Genomic DNA, 23,271 nt, shown 5'->3' with positions numbered 1-23,271 from the left:
CAGCAGTACACCCGTCTTCCATGTGCTCTGCCCTCCTCTATGATGGCTCTCAGTGTGAGGATATAGTCAAGGGTGCAGAATCCCCTCCTAAACCCTGCTTGTCCTGCTGCTCGGTGTTGGTGTTGCTCTGCCCACTTGCTCAGCTCGTGGTCCAGTATGGATCCATAGAGCTTGGCTAGTACATGACCAACCATGACTGTTCTGTAGTTCGTGGGAACCATGGGCTCTCCGGCCTTCAGGATAGGTATTATGGTGTTGGCTGATCAACTGGTTGGGAAGCCTTCGCATAGGGCTCTGTTGAACATGTGTGCTAGGAGAGGTGCCAGTATGTCTCTAGCATGGGTCAAATGCTCTGCTACCAAGCCTTCGTGGTCTTGGGCACGGCCATTTTGGAGTCTGTCAATGGTGTCCCGAACCCGCCCCGTGCTGAAGAATGTGGATGATCCGGGTCTGCTCCCTAGGGGCCGGGGTAGCTAGGGCTGCTTGGATACTTGGTATAGTGAGGTTGCATATGCGTGCCAAGTGTCCGGGGAGGTGATGGGCATCTGGGCTCGGGGTTCCTGAAACGCTTTCCATGCCTCTTTGCTGTCTTGTCCTAAGAATAGCTAGTAGAATTCGTGTTCCGCTTTGGAGAGGTAGGCTCGTTTCTTCCGTCGCACTAGGCGACGAAAGATCAAGCGTGCTTGTTTATGCCTGTGTACTCCCCGTGCTTCGTCCTGTTGAAGACGGAGCCGGGTTTCCCTGCACTCTGCGTCGTACCAGCTATTCTGTGGGACATTCTTGTTCGGAGGGGTGGGGTGGGGGGAGGGGGATGTGTGGGGGAAGTATTCGGCAGCTGAGGTGTGTAGTGTGCCCGCCAATTGTGCTGTAACCTCCTCCAGGGGTGTGTGGGGGTTCATTTCTTGCGGGCTCCAATAGAGATGGTCGGAGTATGCGCTCACCGTTAGCCTGGTAAAGTGGTACTTGGGGAATCTTGGGGGGTTGCTTGCTGGGGGGGTTAGGTCATACCTGCAGGTTATGTCAAATTGTAGGTATGCATGGTTGGCATCCACTGCGAGTGGGAGAGGTGATATTTTAAAGGATTGGACGTCGGGGATAAGTGATAGAGGGCCGAGGATATAGTCCACTGTGCTTGCTCCCAGTTTCTGTGTGGGTGCTCCATGTGCCCCCCGTCCGATGCAGTTGGCCGCGTGCTTGTGTGAGAAGCATGTGAGGGCATCCGACCCGGGCCATCTGTCGAGGCCGTTGAGGATGGCCAGTCTGTGTGCCCCCCCTAACGCCAATAGGTGTTCGCCATATTCGGTGCACTCAGCTGTGTCCTGTGACGCTCGGTTGAGTCCTATCTCCTCTGGTGCAATCTGTTTGTACATGTGGTCTTCGCTCTCAAAGGAGAGAGAGAGAGAGAGAGAGAGAGAGAGAGAGAGAGAGAGAGAGAGAGAGAGAGAGAGAGAGAGAGAGAGAGAGAGAGAGAGAGAGAGAGAGAGAGAGAGAGAGAGAGAGAGAGAGTGAGAGAGAGAGTGAGAGTGAGAGTGAGAGTGAGAGTGAGAGTGAGCACGACTTGTGGGTACAATGACGAGTGTACCTCTTCAGGTTTATATATATATATATATATATATATATATATATATATATATATATATATATATATATATGTGGTCTTCGCTCTCAAAGGAGAGAGAGAGAGAGAGAGAGAGAGAGAGAGAGAGAGAGAGTGAGAGTGAGAGTGAGAGTGAGAGTGAGCACGACTTGTGGGTACAATGACGAGTGTACCTCTTCAGGTTTATATATATATATATATATATATATATATATATATATATATATATATATATATATATATATATATATATATATATATATATGAAAGTACAAGTGTGCTAAGGGTGTGTTCACACCCAAGCACATATTAAAGGCACAAGGGTCCTTTATTCCCAACAACCTTCCACCTAAAGGCAATGTGCCTTAAGAGGAGAAAATAATCAGCCAAGTCTAGGTATGTACAAAGCTGAAATACATATATCTATCCAACTCCCATCTTTTGTCGGCAATGATCAAATCGCTCTAGTGGAAGACCCTTCGTGAGAACATTTGCAGGATTATCATCTGTATGCGTTTTGACAAGCTCAATGCTCTTGCTGTCAAGTACATCTCTAATGAAGTGGTACTTCACTTGTATGTGCTTTGTCTTTGCATGGAAGACAGGATTCCGTGCTAGCATGATAGCACTCTAACTATCACAATGGAGATAAGGTAACTCTGTAATGCCAAGCTCTCCCACCAGACATGAAATCCATAAATCCTCTCTTGCATGCCTCAATGGCAGCCACATACTCTGCCTCTATAGTAGACAATACAACACGCTTTTGTAGCTTGGAGATCGAAGAGGTTGCTTCTCCTGTGAAGGTAAACACATACCCAAAAGTGGACTTTCTATAGTTTGCATGATCAGCATAGTGTGTATCGTAAAGCCAATGACAAATGCCATCTGCTTTCCAAAGCAGATGCACAAATCCTTTGTGCCTTTGAGGTGTCTCATAATACCTTTCACTGCTTCATAATGCTTTTTACCAGGGTTTGCCATGTATCTGCTAACCACTCCTACTGCAAAGGCAATGCCAGGACGTCTAGCAACCATAGCATACGTCAAATTGCCAACAGCTGAAGCATATGGTATCTTGGCCATTTCAGCCTTCTCATCATCAGATGTAGGGCTGTCCTCTGCACTGAGTTTTACATATGGAGGCAAGGGAACTCCAATTGTTTTTCCCCCCTCCATATTGAAACATTGCAATACCTTGGAGATATACTCTTGCTGAGATAGATAGAGTAATCCTTTTGACCTATCTTTGAGTATTCACACGCCAAGAATGTGATTTGTATCACCAAGATATTTTATGCCAAAGTTGCCATGAAGACTTTGCTTCAATGAGTGCAAGGGATGAGTATCCCTGCCAACAATCAACATGTCATCAACATATAGAACCAAGATAATCAGGTTGCCATTTGCGGCCTTCTTGGTGTACAAGCAGTGATCCACTTGACTTCTTTGAAAACCTTGAGAATGCATAAATATATCAAACTTATGATACCATTCTCTTGGTGCTTGTTTTCAGCCCATACAAACTCCTTTGAGTTTACATACCATCTCCAAATGAAGGAAAGCAGTTGATGGGGGAGAAGCTATTGCTCTGCAATCCTATGAAACCTTGTTATTCTTGTTGTTCTTCATATCCTTATTAGGGAAATCCTTATTCCAGTGAACTATCTTGCCACAATTGTGACAAGTAGAGTTTTTCTCTTTGTCCTTCTTAGTTTTTTCGTCATTCTTCTTTTTCGTGTTGTTCTTTGTCTTCTTCTGAGAGTATTGACCTATCAAAGCCTCTGACTTGGAAGCATTCTGTCCTTTGAATTGTTCCTATTGGTTCAAGACCATAGGAACCAACTCCTTTCACCGAAGAGTCGACTCTTGCCCTGAAGTAATCAAGGCAGAGTAAAAAGAACCAAATGTAGGTGGTAATTGTGTGATAGAAGAGTTATCACCATGTCTTTGGATGTGATTACCTTCCTTGCATTTTGAACCTGCATTTGAAGTTGCCATAGCTTGTTTACATGCTGCTGCATAGAACATGAGTTGTTAGGATTCAACTCTCGCATCTGCATCTCCACAGACACCAGTTTTATAATAGTCATTTGGTTGTACATTTGATTGAGCTCCAGCTTGAAAGGTGAGAAGGATCGAAGCTTGCTTGGAAATGAGCTATGGCAGAGAGTAAGAGCAAGAAGAGAGAGAGACACAAATGGGAAGTCCAACAACCACAATGTGTGGCCGAGCCTTCCTTTATTTAAACTGTCACTAAAAGAATCAAGAATAAGTGACTGTGACGGGCGCCCGTCACTTGCAGTGTGCAGTGGTGCGTACTGTCAATGTAATAATACACGGGTCGCTAGGTGTAGGCGCCTTTACTCCCAACAACCTTCCACTTAAAGGCGAATCTGTCCTAGCGAGAGAGAGAAAAAAGAAAAGATAGTACAACATGTACACATGTATAACAGGATGATGAAAAAGATGTCATCTCATTTAATGCCTATCAATCTCGAGGAAGGCAAAGCGCTCAATAGTGAGGCTTTTCGTGAGCAAGTCTGTAGGATTTTGCACAATTGAAATCTTGACAAGATCAACAGACTTGTCCTCAACGACCTCGCGAATGAAGTGATACCTCGCCTCAATATGTTTCGTCTTCGCATGGAAGACCGGATTCTTGGCCAATTGAATGACACTCGTAGAATCCGAATGCAGTGTAGGCATAGCATCTGTTATACCAAGGTCTGCAATCAAACGGCCTAACTAGATAGCCTTCTTGCAAGCCTTTGTGGCTGCAATATACTTGGCCTCTGTAGTAGAAAGGGCCGTACACTTCTGCGTCCTCGACATCCAAGATATAGCCCCTCCAGCATAGGTGAATACATAGCTAGAAGTTGACTTTCTACTATCTGCATGCTTTGCATAATCAGAGTTAGTGTACCCCATGACTTCTGTATCATGGTTGCCATAACAAAGAGACATATCTACTGTGTCCTTTAGGTACCTCATGATATTCTTCACGACATCCCAATGTTTCTTGTCAAGTGTAGCCATATAATGTGTCACAATCCCAACTGTAAAAGCTATATCTCAAGGGGTGGGTATCATGGCATACATAAGACTGCCCATGGTTGATGCATAGGGAATCTTGGCCATCTCGGCCCTTTGCTCACCTTTGCTCATCTGTCTGCGGACAATCGGCCTATGAAAACTTCACATGAGAAGGTAATGGACAGCCAATAGGCTTAACATCCTGCATGCGGAAGTGCTCAAGGAGTTTATGAATGTACTCCCTCTGTGACAGATAGAGTAGTCTCTGAGATCGATCGCGTATAATGCGTATACCAAGTATATGAGAGGCCTGTCCTAGATCTTTCATCTCAAAGCTTTTCTTAAGCTGAGGCTTAAGAGCATCTAGCTTCTCATGAGCTGTTCCTACTAAAAGTATGTCATCCACATAGAGTACCAAAATCAGTAAAGAACCATTACGGGCTTTCTTCGTGTACAAGCACGGATCCATAGCACTACGACTATAGCCCTGTGACTGCATGAATGCATTAAACTTATGGTACCATTCCCTAGGTGCTTTCTTCAAGCCATATAGACTCTTTTTTAGCTTGCACACTAGGTGTTCCCTGCCAGGGTGTGCAAAGCCCTTAGGCTGCTCCATGTAAATCTCATTATGCAAGTCCCCATGTAAAAATGTCGTCTTGACATCCATCTGGTACAAGTCCAGGTTAAGCTGTGCAACCAAGGCCAAGACTAAGCATAGGGTGGTCGTCTTGACCACAGGAGAAAAGACTTCATCAAAGTCAACACCATGCTCCTGCTCAAAGCTCTTAGCAACCAATCGAGCCTTGTATGCCGGCCTGGGGTGTCCAAGGGTACTTTTCAGCTTGTACACCCACTTGTATGGCAAAGTGGGAAGCATCATTGTTTCTCCTGTTGATTTCCTCAGTCAATAAAGCACTCTCAACATCTTTGATTTTCAGCCCATCAAGCTTGTTCGTGCATATGGCAATACGGAAGACATCCCATGATTCAAGCAAGGTTCCAAGCAGAAACAACGGGTGTAAGTTGTCTTTGAACTCAATACCCTGTGACAACAGACTTTTCATGATAGCATAAAACTGACTGAAATGAGATGAAAGGGAGGTCCCTCCATGCGAAAGTCCATTAATTGCTTCAGCCAATACATCTGTGACGCAGGATTTTGCTGCGCATAGAACTCCTGAATCTTCTCCCATAAATCCCACGCACTCTGATTCTCATCTTCAACAACATTATGATGGACCTCTTCTAAGAGTGACAAAATAGTGGTAGACTTGCATAGCTCATCAACTTCCATCCAAACATTATCATCCATATCCTCAGGTTTGACACCCTTGAAATGCAAGGGTTTAATCTGCAACTTCTGTACCAAAACTTGCCATATTTGGGACTTTCAATACCCATAGTTGGTACCATTCAACTTGGCAATGTTGAAGAGAGTTGTGCCTTTCAAATGACCAGCCATAATGTCCCAAATCAAAGCAAAAAAGTAAAATTGCAGGTTGCTGTAATTAGCAGAAAATGCATTAAAACCATTGCTAAAACTGGCTGAAAGGGTGGATTTCACCAAGAGAAGCACCTGTCCACCAAATATGACCAAGATAACATCAAATAGTAAGCATTACCCTCATAGAAGTGCTCAAAATCTGTAGATTTCAGCTTGCTGTAATAAATGACAACATTATGTAAAACTGTCCCAAAATGAAGCAATCACTGATACATATGTCACTGCAACTGCTAGGTAACAAGATACATCCAACAGTGAGTTTCCAAGGGCAAGAAGGTACCAAGAACCGTCAAACCAATAACGTGTCAAGCAAGAGACATCTCATAGGTTCAAAAGTCATGCATGTAATGGGTCTCGAGGTAAGAGAAGAGACCAAGCATAAGCACAATTGATAGAGCAAGAAGCTCAATACATAACCATCCAAGATGCATACAAAACTGACAAACCTGTGACAGAGATAGGTGCCTGCTTTAATAGTCGTATCAAATCAGCCCACTACAGACAAAGTGCATACATAAAATTCTCAAGAGAGTAATTGCATGTAATTGTCCCACAAGCTCAAGCTCATTTGCAAATAAGACTCTGTGTACATCCGAATATACCAAGAGGCTCCCACTGGAAGTGAAGTCAGATGCAAAGAGAGCAAGCAACGCTCTAATACATCAAATACATAGCATCTGACATGCCAAATCCCAGTAGGGTACATCCGGAGCATAAATCCCAAGCTATCTCAGACCCGTAAAGCAAAGCTTGAAAGCATTCAAAGAGCATGTAACTGAGAACCAAATGTAATACCCGGTAGATCCAAAATGCTCAAATACATCTGAAGATGAAGCTCCAAGTCATTGTCAAGGATGGGCAAACCAAGTGGCATCCATATCTAACCAAAGCATAAATGCAAGAGGCCTAAATGTCAAGCAGTGACAATAGGCATAGACCGGTCCAAAGCATGCCAACTGAAGCCAAACACTAGTGAAGAACAAGCAAGTCGGAGCTTAATACAATCTCAAAAACATTCTGGAACCAAAGACAAGCCCGATGTCGTATCCCGAAGGTCAATACTTCATTGCACATCTCAAAGACATAGCTTGAAACCAATAGGCATAACTAAACATGAGATAATAGGCTTCAGCCCACTGTGGTATAGTAGTGATTTACTGTTCAAAACTGAGTATTTTCAGCAAGAAAATCAGTTTAAAATGATGGCACAACATGTGCCTTGCATCCCCCAAACAATCGGGCATCAGTAGGTACCAAACCGGTTAAGTAGAAGTGCCCAAACAAGCATAGCATTAGATGCCAATGTTACTTCTGCATAACATGACTGTGGGACTGCTGTAAACAACCCTGAGAATGTACAGATCAGACCTAAAACTGATGCCAATGATCAAGGAGGCTTCAACTGAAGTTAGAGACCATTGCCAAGTTCATTGCCATGCCCGAAGAAGCATGACATAGCCATCCATGAGGAGTAGATGAACTGCTGTAGTGTGCTATCTAGAACAGCCAAAAAAATGGCGTAAATTCGCTGATCCCTTCTTTTGCTCCTGTGCATCCACGTGGCCTCAATGGTAGTGGTTGGAGGCTTTGGGGAGTGCCCAGGGAGGCCCACAACAAGCCTCAAGTGCCGAAATGCAAGAGGGAGCAAGATCCAAGCTCCAAGGGTTTGAGCTATGGTTGCCTTGTTTGATTGTAGTCTGAGAACTGAAGAAAAACACTAAAAGAATACTTCAATACCTTTGTAGCAATGCCGTGAGGGTGTCTCAATAGGTCGGGAACGTGCTCGGGAAGCCGGGGAGTGACATGAGCTCGAGAAGGTCGGCTATGGCTGTCCGGAAGGAGACCCAATGCTGTAGATATTTGAATGGAAGCTAAGAATGCCACGAATCAAGCTTGGGAAGCTGGAAAGTCTCGCTCTGATACTAGTTGAAAGGTGAGAAGGTTCGAAGCTTGCTTGGAAATGATCTATGGCGGAGAGCAAGAGCAAGAAGAAAGAGAAATATAAATGGCAATTTCAACAATCACAATGTGTGGCCGGGCCTTCCTTTATTCAAACTGTCACTAAAAAAGAATAAAGAATAAGTGATTGTGACGAGTGCTCATCACCTGCAGTGTGCAGTGGCCGGTACTGTTAGTGTAGTAATACACGGGCGGCTAGGCAGCGGCGCCTTTACTCCCAACACAACCATATGTCCCTAGCCACCATCAAGTGTTCAATATGGATAATCATGGTTGGAGTACATGAAATAAAGAGAAAAGAGCGGATATGGGCATTCGGTTTGTCCCAATGTGCCTAAACCTTTGCCAACTCCGTACGATCAATGGTAGAAAGTTTGGACTCGTCTCTCAATGTAGGACAGTCATTGCCTTTGTAACAAGCTCTGCAAAATCACAAGATTTTTAGATGGCAAGCATAAACTTCTTATCTGATGGAAGAGTTGGTAGGATAGGCACCTTTCAATTCATAAGCGCTTGAAACTCCATATCGGCCTAAAAGACATCGTCACTTGAAATGCTTGCAAAAACACAAAAGCAGCCCCCTTTGACGGTGAAAACACCATAGCAGCCAGAAACGTTAGAAACATTTAGAAGCGATACATAAAAAATGTGTTTCATAAGTTTCTTTCAAGAGAGGGGTAAAATAAGGAATGTGCATTTTTTAATAGGATTTTTAACAATTTTTGTTGGGAAAAGAGATTCTAAACCTCTATGGAGCTCTCTCTTAGACAAAGAATGACTAATTGAGTTTGAGTTATAATAGAGTCAATTGAGAATAATACATTATATGTTACATATCCATGATCCATTATTGACTTGTCACTTATGTCAAAGTTAGTCTTTGGACAAGCTATACTATGGTTTAGAACTCAAACATTATGATTCATACATATCATACAAAGAAAATTGAAATTAACATGTAAATAGTCTATTTATAATATGGATTGAGTCAAGTTGCAATATCATGATTCTCATTTCAAAACAAATTGACAAAATATCAAAATCAAGAATGAGTCATAATATATCATAAATAACTCATAAATGAGACTAAAGTTGTATAATATTCAAATCTCAAGACAAGAATAGATACTAGATTGACAAAGTCCAATAACTAAATAAAATCACAAAAGAAAAGTCTCTTATCCAAAATCTTGAGCCCTCAGGAGTCATTACACATCATCATCATCATCATGTTTAACATTGTCCAATAGTTTTTGTCAAAAAAACCATTTTTTGAGCTCCAACTCACCAAAAAAAATAAAAACACGTACGTTTTTTACTCTCAGAAACGTTTCATAAGTTTCAAAGTCAAAGAAATGCGTTTCTTAGCTGCTATGGAAAACACAGCTTGCTAGGGTCTTTCTGTGCTTGTCTCGCACCTTTTTCATTCGTCGGAGGCGATGAAAAGGTAAATCTGCAATTGAAGGCTCAAAACACAGCATGTCTCTTTGGTGTATAGCGAAATTCCACAATAGAATCAACAAATTTGCTCCTTTCTTGTATGCCCACACTCTCCTTAGCCTTGTTTTGATGCACAGCCCTCCTCTTGGCCCTCCAATGCTGAAAACGTAGCCTTGAATCACGCTGAAAACTCCATGTCAACTCTGCCCACGATCAATAGATCTTTGCGTTATCGTGATACCATGTTAGAGTGTACTGGTGCGGAAGCGTATGATAAGACTGAGAGATAGAGTGAACACAAAGAGAAGAGACTCTACTAGAGAGTTGGGATACATTCAGGATTGCTATGAGCAATTCTAATGTGATCCTTTTATATGCCGAAGTAGAGAACACTCTACCTATGGAAGAGATGAATCGGCAGAACAATGTATCCAGTAAGTCTTCTAGTACTTTGCATACTAGGAGCAGATCGCAGCAAAAGGACAAATATGATGGCAAGGGACGCAGTAAATCACATGGCAAAGATGTTGAATGCCATCATTGTGGCAAGAAGGGTCATTTTAAATGTGACGGCTACAAATGGAAGAAAGAGAAGGAAAAAGGCAAGAAGACAGATGATAGCAAGAAAGAGAAGAAGGACAGTTAGCCTAAGAAGAGCAGTGTAAAAATTGAAGAGGTAAAATGTAGTCACTCATGACAGTGACAGTGGAAGTGACATACTCTCTGTCTCTTCACACTTTGGTGCACTTGCTTTACTTCCAGATACAGATGATAACATGTATACCTAGATTCTCGATTCGGGTGCTTCCTTTCATGTCACCCCTCATTGTGAGTGGTTCTCCACCTATGTAGGGGGCCGACATGGTATTGTCCATCTTGGGGACAACTATGCATGTGAGATTGCTGGTATTGGTAGTGTGCAGTTACAGTTTTAGCATGGCTCTGTCTTTACACTTCAGCATGTACAGCATGTACCTCAGCTCAAGAAGAGTTTCATTAGGACAGGGCAGCTAGATGATGATGGTTTTTATACCACCTTTGGTGATGGAAAGTAGAAGATCTGTAAGGAATCTAGGGTTATTGCGAGAGGTTGCAAGAGTGATACCTTGTATCCACTTCATGTATCTAGTGTGCGTGTCCATGTTGTTGGCGTGACCGAGCAGCCAAGCTTTTCTTTGTGGCATGGCCGGTTGGGACACATGAGTCAAACATGAATGAAAGTGCTTTCTCGTTTGGCTTACTTGCCTTGTCTTCGTTATGTTGATTTTGAGCATTGTGATCATTGCATTTATGGCAAACATGCATAGACGTTACATAAAAAGTCTCTTTTTTTAAAATCTTCTTCTCTACAGTTAGTACATTCGGATGTATGTCAAATGCTAGGATTATCTTTAAGGGGAAAGAAATATTTTGTCACCTTTGTCGATGATGCTACACGGAAAGTATGGGTTTACCCTATTCCTAGCAAGGATAAAGTGCTTGATAAGTTTAAAAAATTCTTGGCATTGGCATTCCCCAAGAAGCGTGGTCGGGCAAGCCACCTTCATATGGTCATTTGAAATTGTTTGGCTGCAAGGCTTTTGTGCACATTCGTAAAGAAAAATGCAGTAAACTTGAGCCAAAGTCTTGTAAATGCATTTTCCTAGGATATGGTGACGAGGGTGAAATGGGGTATAAATTGTGGAATCTCGAGAAAAGGAAAGTAGTACGCAGCAATGACGTTATCTTTCGGAAAGATCACACGCACAAACTGCCCGAAAAGACTGAGGAGGTCCGTAGGGTTGTATTCCTAGAAGGAATACCTTTTGGACAGCTGCAAATACCTGTTGTAAATGAACCTGTAAATGCACGAAATGATGTTGGAAATGATCAGCCAGCTATTGCACATGGAAATGAGCCATTACATGTGCAGGAATAGCCAGGACAGCAAGCTGTTAATGCTGATTTGCAGGCTGAAATGCCAGGACAACATGCTGAAAATGGAAATTTGCAGGAACAACAAATAAACAATGACCATTGGGTTAGGAGGTCGTCTAGGGCTACTAGACAGCCTGACAGGTTTGTTCCTGGTGCAATTAATGTCGCTGATTATGTCATGTTGACAGAGTGGTGAACCGTCTTACTTCAAGGAAGCAATGGACAGACATGACAGCAAGAAATGGTATAAAGCCATGTTGTAAGAGATGGAATCTCTTGAAAAAAATGGCACTTGGGACTCCGTGCAGTTGCCTTAAGGGCAGAAAACCTTTTCATGCAAATGGGTTTACAAGATCAAGGTCACTTCTGGTTCCTCACCAAAGTAGAAAGAAAGATTGGTTGCAAAAGGGTACAAGCAGGAGCATGGAATTGACTTTGATGAGATTTTCTCTCCTATAGTCAAGATGACTACATTGAGAACTATTTTGGGCTTGGTTGTGGTTGAGGATATGGAGCTCATACAGATGGATGTAAAGACTGCGTTTTTTACATGGTGATTTGCATGAAGACATATATATGTGGCAGCATGAAGGGTTTGTTGAACAAGGGAAGGAAAAAATGATATGTAAACTCAAAGGAGTTTGTATGGGCTGAAAACAAGCACCAAGAGAATCATATCATAAATTTGATACATTCTTGCAGTCCCAAGGCCTTCATAGAAATCAAGTGGATCACTGCTTGTACACCAAGAAGGCAACAGATGGCAACCTGATTATCTTGGTTTTGTATGTTGATGACATGCTGATTGCTGGGAGGGATACTAATGCCTTGCACTCATTGAAGCAAAGTCTTCATGGCAACTTTGACATGAAGTATCTTGGTGATGTAAATCACATTCCTGGCATGCGAATACTCAAAGATAGGTCAAAAGGATTACTCTATCTATCTCAACAAGAGTATATCTCCAAAATTTTGCAATGTTTCAATATGGAGGGGGGAAAAACAATTGGAGTTCCGTTGTCTCCATATGTGAAACTCAGTGCAAAGGACAACCCTACGTCTGATGATGAGAAGGCTGAAATGACTTTATCCGAGGGAGAGATATTTTGTAAAACATCTTAAATGCTGGAATGGGGATAGATTATGCACACTACATTGATCAAGAAACGATGATGAATCAATTGGATTTGGAAATGCCATTCGATTGCCCATGGAAAAGATGGGATTTGGCCCTAGAATGTCTCATTTGATTTGTACTATTAGCTTGGACTCTTCTTTCAGATTTTTTCTTAATGGTGTTGTTATAGAACCTTTCTATCTTTGTCGATCTATCAAACAAGGCTGCACTTTGATCCCATTGCTCTTTGCTTTGTCCACTCATCCCATTTTGATAATGTTGTCACAGGAGGCTGCAAATGGGGATGTCGTTGGCCTCTCTTTCTTTGGAAGAATAGTTAGCTAGCCAAGCTTCTACTAGACAAGGTGGCCCTTTGATCTCATTGTTCTTTGCTTTTGCCATTCATCCCATTTTGACAATGTTGTCACACTTGCCTGCAAATTGTGAGGTAGTTGGCCTCTCCCTTTCTTTGGAAGAATAGTTAGTTGGCCAAGCTTTGGTTGATGACATCTTTATGTTTTTGAAGGTTGACAAGGATAATATTTTTAAAGCAATAGAAACATGGGGCTTGTTTACACTTGCTTGATGGCTTCGCATTAACGCTTCCAAGCTTGCTATTGTCAGTTGTACAGAATGAGACGCTCAAACCTTGTGTTGGCAAGGAGAGGTGTTGACTAAAAGGGCACGATCTTTAGGCGTTTGGGCTGTCCACTGGGGGTAGAGCATAGATAGGGTTAGGGTAACTTAGAGACGATGAACACTAAAGCAGATATTGAATGAACGAATGCTGAATGTATGTACCATGCTCAATGCAGCAAACACACTATGCAAAGGTGAAGTATTGACCTCTGAACTTCCATCTCTAGGATCGGTTAGAGAGGGGTTGAAGAGCGTGTCATACTCTAATGGATCTTGAAATGCAGCAAACAACTCTGAGTATGGCTGATAGCAGCAAGCGCAACAAATGCAACAATAGAGAGTTGGATTAGTGGGGTTGACGACTAGCAAATGGTGGAGTTTTGTCAAGAAAAGAGCAAGCATTAATTGCAGCACCAAAACAGAACAGTGGATGATGACATGGTTGTTGAGCTGAAAATGCATTTCAAATTGATTAGCTCTTTTAAATAGCCCCAAGGTTCAGATATTACCAAAGTTTCATAAAAAGAAACATATTCCTAGAGAGTTTCTATGTCCTATAAGCAAAACCTTAATTGGGGAGGATCCTTTTACATCCATAAATAGATAGGTTGCTCACCATTCAACCTGTCCTTGTTTTGTAGGTTACGCCGGCGGTCCACAGCCTCTCTATTGCTGCTGGCTCCATGTTTCCAGCCTACAGCCCATGTCCCTCACGTGATTGCTGCTGTTTGGCCATTAGCAATTGTAGCCATGCTTGTTCTAGCACTTGGTGCCCATTTTCCTACTGCTGCCCTCTGTTGCCAAGAGACACCAAATAGCTGCATTTTACACTAGCCTTGTATGCACCGACTTATCAACATTCGGACGGCAGCTCACAGCCCCTGTCTTGTTGTTTTGTAGGACGCCTTGCTTTAGCACACTCCTTGACAAGTGTCACCTTGCTGTCTTTCAGTGATCAATTTCTAGCCCCTGACATGTCATACATGGCTGTGTTTACCAAATTTCAGCCTCTAAATTGTTGCGTTGTGTTTATCAGCCTACTACCCTTCTAGATTTAGTACTCTTATAGCTTTGACTAGTGGTTAGAGACCTTGGTTTCTGTCTTTAGTGGACATCACACTTCAACTACTCCCTTAGCCCACTCTCACGAGAGCCATTGGCTATTGGACAGCTTTGCCTCTGAGCATATTCTACATTCCGTCCATCATTTACAACATTGATTCATTCACTTTAGAGTTCTCTTTCTTCTCTCTTTGTGTTTGTGTTTTTGTGCTTTGCATTTATTGCATTGTTGTGTGAGATTTTGTGTTTTAGTCATGTTCGTACATTCTATGTTTTCTTAGTGCAAATACGAGTGTATATTCATATGCACTCGTATTTATTGTTCGTACATTTGCACTTGTATTTTTTGTGCTTTGCATTTATTGCATTGTTGTGTGAGATATTGTGTTTTAGTCATGTTCATACATTCTATGTTTTCTTAGTGCAAATACGAGTGTATATTCATATGCTTTCCCTCCATGAAATAACTTGTTTGGAAGGCTTTGGTGTGAGAATTAGGCAGTGGAAGGAGAATGTTGAATATTGAGAAGAATGAACGGTGAAAAAGAGAACACAAGAATGAGATATGGGATCTATGTATGAAATCTTCTCCAAAGTGATGGCTAATTTCCTTCATAAGCATCTCCTTGGCCTTATGCACCGTAATTAACATGGATTTATCAAGGGTAGGAATATCTTTCATAATGTGTTGAATGTTCAAATGGGCATTGAGTATGTTAAGCACTCTAAGCAGGAAGTCGTGGTGATTCAATCGGATCTCAAAAAAACTTTTGACTTTTTTAGATGGGTCCTTTGTGGGAGAGCTTATGTATGTTATGGGTTTTGCTCTAGGCATGTTGAATGGTGAGATTACTGAGCCATTCACTCTTGCGTGTTCGGTTAAACACGGCTGTCCTTTAAGCCCCTTGTTCTTTGCCTTGAGGAATCATCTTGTCCTATCCATGCTATCTCATTTGGTGGATACTTGACAGCTAGTTGGTCTTTCTCTTCCATTTGGCCAACATTTTGTGGGTTAATCACTAGCACATGACACTTTCATGATTCTCAAAGTAAAACGGGATAACCTCCACAAGGCATCGGATGTATGGAACCTTTTTGGTTCATAGGAATGTAGCTAAATCCTCCCTCATTAAATCTATTGAATTGGATTTGCAGTCTTTACAATGGCAAGGTATGGTGATCCCTATGGCAATATTGCACGTCATCTGGGCTATCCCCTAGGCATTGATGTCCAGCCCAAACAATTTTTGCAATGGATTTCCCAGAAATTGGAGGCCAAGTTTCTTTATTGGAAATCGTAGGCTTGTCCTTTCCATGTCCACCTTAAAGCAATATAATCCATCATGGCCTGCACACTCACTTATTTTTTGTTGCTCGCCTTTTATTGCCTCTACCTTGAAGGTTCTTACTAGACACCTTTATTTCATATTATGGAAAAATGACACTTTGCATGTTGGTATCTTGTGGATCTCTTGGAGCCGTGCTTGCACTCCTAAAAGTATGGGTGATTGGGCTATTTTGGATGTGCACATTCACATGATTGCTCTTCGATGGTCTCTTTTTCATGCCACGTACACTAATCGACACCCCTAGGTCTATGTTGCTCATTTCTTTTTGGAAGAGTGGGGTGTGGTTCATTGTAACACGATGAGCCTTGTTGGCATATTCTTAATGCTGATGCCTCCTTTTCTTGGTCTTGCTCTTTCTTGGTAACTCCATTGGTCTGCTCGTGGAAGTTGGTTCTTCAAAAGGTTCAATGGCATCTTGTAGAGAATCACATGGTTGCTAGGAAGCATAATTGCCTATGCCACTTTGAGGGACACATGGAAGGGCCACCCCCCAGATTTCCAATAAAGAATTGTGGAATTCAACTTATTTGACATCCATTGCAGCAAATGGTTCAGTGCCATCTTCACTGTAAAGAAATATCCTAATGCAAAAACATAAATGAAAGTGTACAACAAAGCATGAACTCCACAGAACACAGTTAGGGTTAGGGTAATTTAGATACAATGAATACAGTGAAGATAATACACGTATGAATCTCAATGATACAATGCTCATACAGAAAACACACTATGTGGTGAAGGAATACTATACCTCGAACTCTCGTGTCTTGAGGATCGAGGCGAAGGTAATGAGTTAGAGAGTGTGTTGTACTCCTTATGGATCCTGAATTGCAGCAAGGCAGCCTCCAAGATGTTGGACAGCTGCAAATGCAGCAAATGATGATGCCGAATTAGTGTTAGGGATGTGCAGATGAGAGAGAAAACAATCAATGTAGTAGTTGGTAATGACATGACATGTTGTACAGTAGTCGGCTGATCAAAACACATCAGTTGCTACAATCATAGGGGCACAGCAACATCCAACATGTGCAAATGCAGTAGTTGCTGCCATGCCGCAGCTAGCGCCAGTAGGGTGAGTGATCACTAGTCGTCGTCAAGGCTAGACATCAGTAGATGATGTAGACTATGAGGCGAAGGCTGGAAACAAGTGCCGGATGGGCAGCCTCGACTGAGATGTTCTTTGCATATGGGGTGTGGGCAGTGAAGCTAGAGCACTTGAAATTTGCAAAAATGAGATTGGTTGAATGGGAGGGTAGGCTGTCTATTTACAGAAAGTTTATGTTCTCCCAAATTAGGGTTCTACATGGGACATTGAAACTCTCTTGAACTGCTCCCGGTTTAAAAAAAGAATGGTTAAAAAGTGTAGTTTTGGGGCTATTTAATTAAAGCTAATGGTAATTTAGCTCAACATCCATACCCAAAGGATAATCCGGATATCTAGCAATATGCCCTTTTTGAATCACTTTTTCTTGCTACCTCGAAGCTTGCAAATCAGATTTAGTGCAAGTGATGAGGGAGGACTTAGATGCTTCAATATAATCATGAAAGTTCAACAAAATAGGTTTCAAATGTCCAATGCCTCATGAATGTTGTACCTATCAGCTTTCGACAGCATAAAAGTATCATCAACCAATGATTGTTCAACAAAGTGGTGATGCAACAATAGAGACAAACCATCCAACTATCCAATTTTTGCTAGATGTGATAATATCGTAAGAATTGGGTGGGTAGCCATGGCAGAAAAGAGGGGATTGAGCTGATAGCCTTGTTTGAAAGATCACACAAGAAAAAGATTCAGTAGCATCACCATTTAGCATAACTTGAGAAGAAGCATTATTGCTAAGGGTGTAAATCAAATGTGTGACGTACTTGCCTTAATTTCTTGATGGATAACGCTTTAGTAGTCGCCCAAAGTTTACCTTCCAGCCGTCGCCATCCGTACTCTAACCAGAATGATCGGATTTTGTCCAGTTGGTTAACCCTAGGTCTACCTCGCAATGGAAGCGTCCTGCCGTTACCCACGGAGGACCGACCTTAAGGTTCTTAATTGATCTAACGGTCACCTATCAACAACTAGCTCACATTCGGAGGTGTCCTTCAAGAGGCATCTTGTCCGAAAGGAGTGACTGCCATTACCCTTGGTTTATGGAGTACAACACTTTTTTCTAGTAGCAGACTAAGGATTTATGAGATCCCTCGCAATGCTCTGGCACAGCTGCTGTACCTTTCCCTTAAGATAATTTATAGTTTGGGTTCTGAGACCAAACCCTAGGTAAGTTAACGAATTGGTCCTTCCTAGAGTTTCTTCATAGCGTTTGTTTTTGAGAAACCTCTCGCTAATCCAGACCACCTTGCCATAGGACTTGATTCGTCGGGAATCCATCCACCCGTTTTCCTCTATGGAAGTTCTTAGTTATCTAATTACCTACCACATTACGTGAAACATAGAAAACAACTTCATTAATTGAAATCCCTTTATGCACAGTTGTTCGTTTACGTAATCTACTCACAGACATACAAGTTGCAACTAGAATAAAACAAATTCATTGATTATATTCCATAATGTGTATTCTCTTGCCTATACAGAAGAAAGGGAAAAAAAAAAATTCGTGTGCTACCTCATCCGGCACATTTGCACGTCACCAAGATCAAATCCACCTATAGCTAGCGTTTATAAGTGTCCTAAGTAGAACTTAGGGTCATACATGGGACCAAGTAGTTCCTAGGTGCGAAAAAGGGATTTACTAGCCAGAGCCCCCTTGGCACCCTATCCACCTCCTACTTAATACGATTCTTTCTGGGAGATCTCTCGCCATCGAAGCTAGTCCATGGTTCCGCGGTGGTTTAAAAAAAAACATCCCCTCTTGGTATGGGGATTCAACACCTATCCTTGGGGGAGGTATAGGGCTTCTCAATTTTTATATATTACAACACTTAATTCAATCAGGATCTAATCTAGAAGATCACAAACAATATTGATGTTTGCAAGCAGTTATGACTTCAATCAATCATGCAACTTTCAAGTGATGCTTAATTCTAGTAGCAATCGACACTTGAGTTTTACATAATGAAATCTTGCCCTTGGGATTTGACTAGGGGTATCTAGATTTTGGGGTCTCTAACTTTCCAGTTCTTGTAACCAAGTTTCTTGGTCTTAAGTCAGAATTTCTCAAGAGACTTATATTATTTCTATTGAATTTAGATAGACCTTGCTTAGAAAAAAAAACCTGTGGTATCGCTCTTGGTAAAGGGTTGTCATCTGTGTCCGTGACTTCGTTAGTGACTCTCGTGCTTGCAACTCCAATTGTTGCTTCCACATTAGTAGGGCCATTTGCGATTTCCGCTTCTGAAATCTTTTTCTTCAGCGCCATGACGGAATAGAGACGAGAGAGTAGAGGTATGATAGAATAGGATAGAGTTCTTCAGTGTCTTCTCTTCTCGGATCAGGGTAGGAGAGGATGAGAGTCCTTCAGTGTATCCGCTTCCTTGGGTTGAATGGAATGATGTCTCTTCGTCTCATGGAATAGAGTCTCCTCCTTCTCGATCAACGTCTCGTCCTCGTCAAGATTGCTCATTGTCGCTCTTTTGGTTATTTTGAAGTCCTCAATTTATAGTTTTGCAAGAGGGGGGGGGGGGGGGGGGGTAGAAGAGATGACGCTTGCTTTTTTTGCGTTTTCATAGTCGGGCGTCACCCCAGGCGTACGACCAAGGCATAGACCTTGCCATCTTGGCCTTGGCATACTTGGCAACGGCTACAAAGGCTTTGTTGGTACCGTTGGCTGTGCGCGAGAAGCTCCCACTAGCTTGTAAGAAAATCTTCTTGGGAGATTACCCATCCCGGTAGTGTTGTCACCCAAGTGCTCTTAATTGCCAAGTGACTATCTACTAGGCGAGTTCTTTTTTTGTTGTTATATACTACAAACATAGTTTTAATAAGCTAGTCTTGGGAGGGTCTCCCAAGTCTTTCTTCCATGAACTGGCGTATAATGCCTCATCAATTATCTTCATAATAAGAGTCAGTTTCATAATTAGAGCTAGTATTTTTTTTTTCCTTTTAAAAATAAATGTGCGACATGAATTAATTTTTCTTTGGAATGTATACGCACATTAGAATAAATTAAGTAATGGGGATGTCACAAAATGAGACATGTGAGGTTCAAATCCCATAATTTGCACGAGCTTTCCTAAGAATGACCATTCCAAGTAAACAACCTTAGTAAAACCATATTGATGAGGGTGTACAATATTAGGGAGATGCTTATGGAGGTGATTACCTAAAACCTTGAAGAAAAGCTTATACATGGTGCTAATCAAGGAAATTGGTGTCCAATATTTTAGCATCGACGGCGAACGATCTTAGGAATCAACTTAATAATGCCCAAAGGTAACTCTAGTGGTTTAAGCTTGCCGACACATAACAGCGAATGGTTTTGCCAATCGAGTCTTAAAAGAGTTCATTCGTGAGTCCATCCGATCTTGGACTTTTGTCCTAAGGTAGATGTAGCAAGACATCCAAAGCCTCCTCGTGAATTTCAGACTCCAATGTATTATGAATGTCTGGAGAAACCTGATATTTGATCAGTGCGTAAAAAGCCTAATGTGCATGAATTGTCTGGCAACCTCCCAAACCAAGGAGATCCATAAACTATCGTCTGCATATGTGTACAATGGATTGAGGATATGTGATAATTGGCATCTGGCAGCCATACCATGTCATGGATGCTTGAAAACTTTAGCAATTGTAGACCCTTAAGGGTACTGCTTAGTAGACATATCTTGTAGCAAGGCTTTCAAATTTCAAAACTTGCTCTTTCAGAAATTATCATGAACTTTATTGACAGATGATGCATATAAACGTGAAGAGAGGTGTAGATGGGAAGCCCCAGACAGAATTTTTCCTGGACGATTGCTTCTATCAGAGGTACACTTTCCTCTCGTTTCTTGTGTAAGCAATATTATTCACAGGATAAATTTCAACAGTGTATGGCAAATCTGTTTCTCTCCCCTTGACTTGTGTGATTTGTTAGATTTGAATATGAGGGAGCTGGACCTACAGCTCAAGCAAAGATTTTCAGAACGTTGAAGGTGGAGGAATTAGAGAGGGTATGCATTTAGAAGGCTTTATTTTTCCAACTGAAATGAAAATTGAAAATTGAAAGTTGAGGTAGAATTGAGTTGCTCCCTTGCGAAGATTGTTGTTCTTGTGTCTCTTGCTGCTACTTCTACCAAGCCCTTGAGTTTTGATGATGCTGTTTGTAGGATCTCAAAGGAGGATAATGTCCTAGTTTGTGTTTGACATTTTGGACACTTAAGAATGATGCATTTATATTGTAATTGCGTTTCTCTTTGGTACAGGCATTTCCTTGCATGGGTGCTTCTTTAGCATTTCAGCAAGTGGCTAATGTTGTTCAGAGTACAAATACAGTCCAGGTCCAGAATCTTCACAGATTGATTCAGGTCAGCATATTCAACTGAGTCTCAGTGTTTTGCATGTTAACATGCCACAAATCAAAGTATGTGCATGAGAGAGAGAGAGAGAGAGAGAGAGAGAGAGAGAGAGAGAGAGAGAGAGAGAGATGGTGACCATAATTTATTGGGTTCAACTCCCACATTCCGCATGGTCATTTAGTAGATGGACAGAAAAAGGGAGATTTGAACCCAGGTAGTGGGTGAATAAAACAAGTGACTTATGCTAGGGTAGCCACTTCATTACGAGAGACTGATAAGCCATTTGCATGCACGTTGCACAGAGAACAAACTATCTCTTTGGCTCGTTGTTAGACTTGCTCAAAGAGATCAAGTATTGCAGAAGGGTCTTCCGGGTTCGCATAGCCTCGAAGTTTCTGTTGCGACGAGGTGTGTGCCTCTCAAACTTGGACATTCATCGTTTGAACTTTGATGCAATATATCTTTTACATGTTAGAGGAGCAGGCTCATGGGTTTTGCATGGCTGTTCTGGGGTAGATGAACTTGCGCTACGCCTTACTTGGCTTGAGAGCGCATGCGGTATCAAAGTGACGCTGATGTTCGACATGCGATGTGTGAGAGGGTAAGAAGCGTTGATGGTGTGAGAAGAAATTCCCTCCTATCTTGGAATGTGTGAGAAACTTTCTGATCTTTGGTGTGCTTCAACTGCAACATTGATTTTATAAACAGATCCATGTCATGGGACTGTTTTCTTTCAGATATTTGGTGTGCTTAAAGTGCAGCATTGACTTGGAAAGAAGGCTTCTTTCTGGGCTTTGATGTGCTTGGATTGTTTCTTTCTGACCTGTAGCGTGCTTCAACTGCCGCTTTAATTGGACTGTCTGGTTTCAGATGATTGGTGTTCTTGGACTGCAGCTCTGACTAGAAAAGATGGCTTCTTTCTGATCGTTGATGTACTTGAACTTCAGCTATCCGTGTATTTTGACTTTCTTTTCCCCTGATCTTATGTATGCTTAAAACTGCAGCGGTTCCTATCCCTGGGATCTCAAGCCGGTTGAAGTACAGGTTCATCACTTTGCGGGGCAAGAGCCTTCCTCGCAATTGACAGTGCACGATGTCAATTTGAGGATCACAAAGCTCAAACCAGGGTTCGGAAGGATATACAGGATTTGTGGCAGTCTGGAAAAGCTCATGAAAGACGTAAAACAAGGAGATCGCTGTTGAAAATCTGCTGTTTATTTGGCTGCTGAAAGTATGTTTGTATATTGTTAGTCACAAAGTTCTGGTCGTCCACTGAAATATGAGAGAGAGAGAGAGAGAGAGAGAGAGAGAGAGAGAGAGCCATCTGTGGAACTCTATCTACTGCGAATACCATGTATATAAGGAGGGCCTTTTTCCATCTCAAGTACTAATCTTCAAAAGAGGCCTTGTTTCTTTTGCTTACCTGTGGTTTTAGATAATTTAGTGATGTTGCTTGTAGAAATGATCATAGTATGGTCATGCAGTGGAAAAAAAAGATGATATCAAGCATCCTCAAGCTTGCCTTTTGTAATGCAAAATAATTAACCTTGCATGGAGGGTGGTCTTTAGATTGTTGTTGAGGTGAATGTCAAAGTTGTAATGATTGAAAAAAGGCAAGGAAAATATTAGTTGAGCTTGGTTGAGCCCATGCATATTTGTGATATCAATGTTAATTGATTGGGATTGCTAATAATATCAAAAGTGAAAACACATAAAAATGTTAGATCACATGGTAATTTAGGAGTGTTGTGTGGGATGGAGGGTTAGCATGATTCTTTCATAGATATAAAAAGCTTGGGACCATACACTCACATGTTGACCAAAGTGTGCCATGCCTTGATATATGCACTTGAAGTGTTGGTATGCATCATACACCTAGTTGTGTTGCCATTTGTTTTTCTCCTTTCTTGACTTGCTTTAAGTTGACAAATACTCGTGTTTGGATTAGCTTGCTTGGTGGTGTGCTTGCCTGAATACCATGTCTGAGGCCTTCATCTCTTGCTTGCCTTGGGCTTTCATTACATTACTCTCCTTTTCTCACATTTTTACTTTACTCTCTTAGTGATGCTTATTCTTGTGGAATTATTCTTGTTCTTTTGACCAAACAGACATGCACATGCACACGTGCGTGCACACATGTTGTGTGATGCTGCGTGTCGACCACTGCGAACTTTAGGGCGGCGTTTTTTGCTTGGATTTG

The 23,271-nt window shown here is 41.9% G+C and overlaps 1 protein-coding gene across 3 annotated transcripts in view; it reads left to right on the top strand.

Moving 5' to 3' along the window:
• LOC148036849 (uncharacterized) overlaps positions 1–22,419 on the top strand; it is a 110,929-nt gene extending 88,510 nt beyond the window's left edge. For all 3 annotated transcript variants that reach the window (XM_087675763.1, XM_087675762.1, XM_087675761.1), the window contains 6 exons: positions 20,465–20,544; positions 20,651–20,726; positions 20,979–21,080; positions 21,374–21,479; positions 21,588–21,672; positions 22,076–22,419. In XM_087675763.1, the coding sequence (XP_087531889.1) occupies positions 20,465–20,544; positions 20,651–20,726; positions 20,979–21,080; positions 21,374–21,479; positions 21,588–21,672; positions 22,076–22,274 (648 nt within the window). In that variant the 3' untranslated portion in view covers positions 22,275–22,419. The remainder of the gene's footprint in view (positions 1–20,464; positions 20,545–20,650; positions 20,727–20,978; positions 21,081–21,373; positions 21,480–21,587; positions 21,673–22,075) is intronic.
• Positions 22,420–23,271: the final 852 nt, after the last annotated feature.

This window comes from Lygodium microphyllum, chromosome 4 (assembly GCF_053477565.2).
Source record: "Lygodium microphyllum isolate KBCC chromosome 4, Lygodium_microphyllum_v1.1.10, whole genome shotgun sequence".
Lineage (NCBI taxonomy): Eukaryota > Viridiplantae > Streptophyta > Polypodiopsida > Schizaeales > Lygodiaceae > Lygodium > Lygodium microphyllum.
This window is presented reverse-complemented; position numbering and strand designations above follow the sequence as displayed.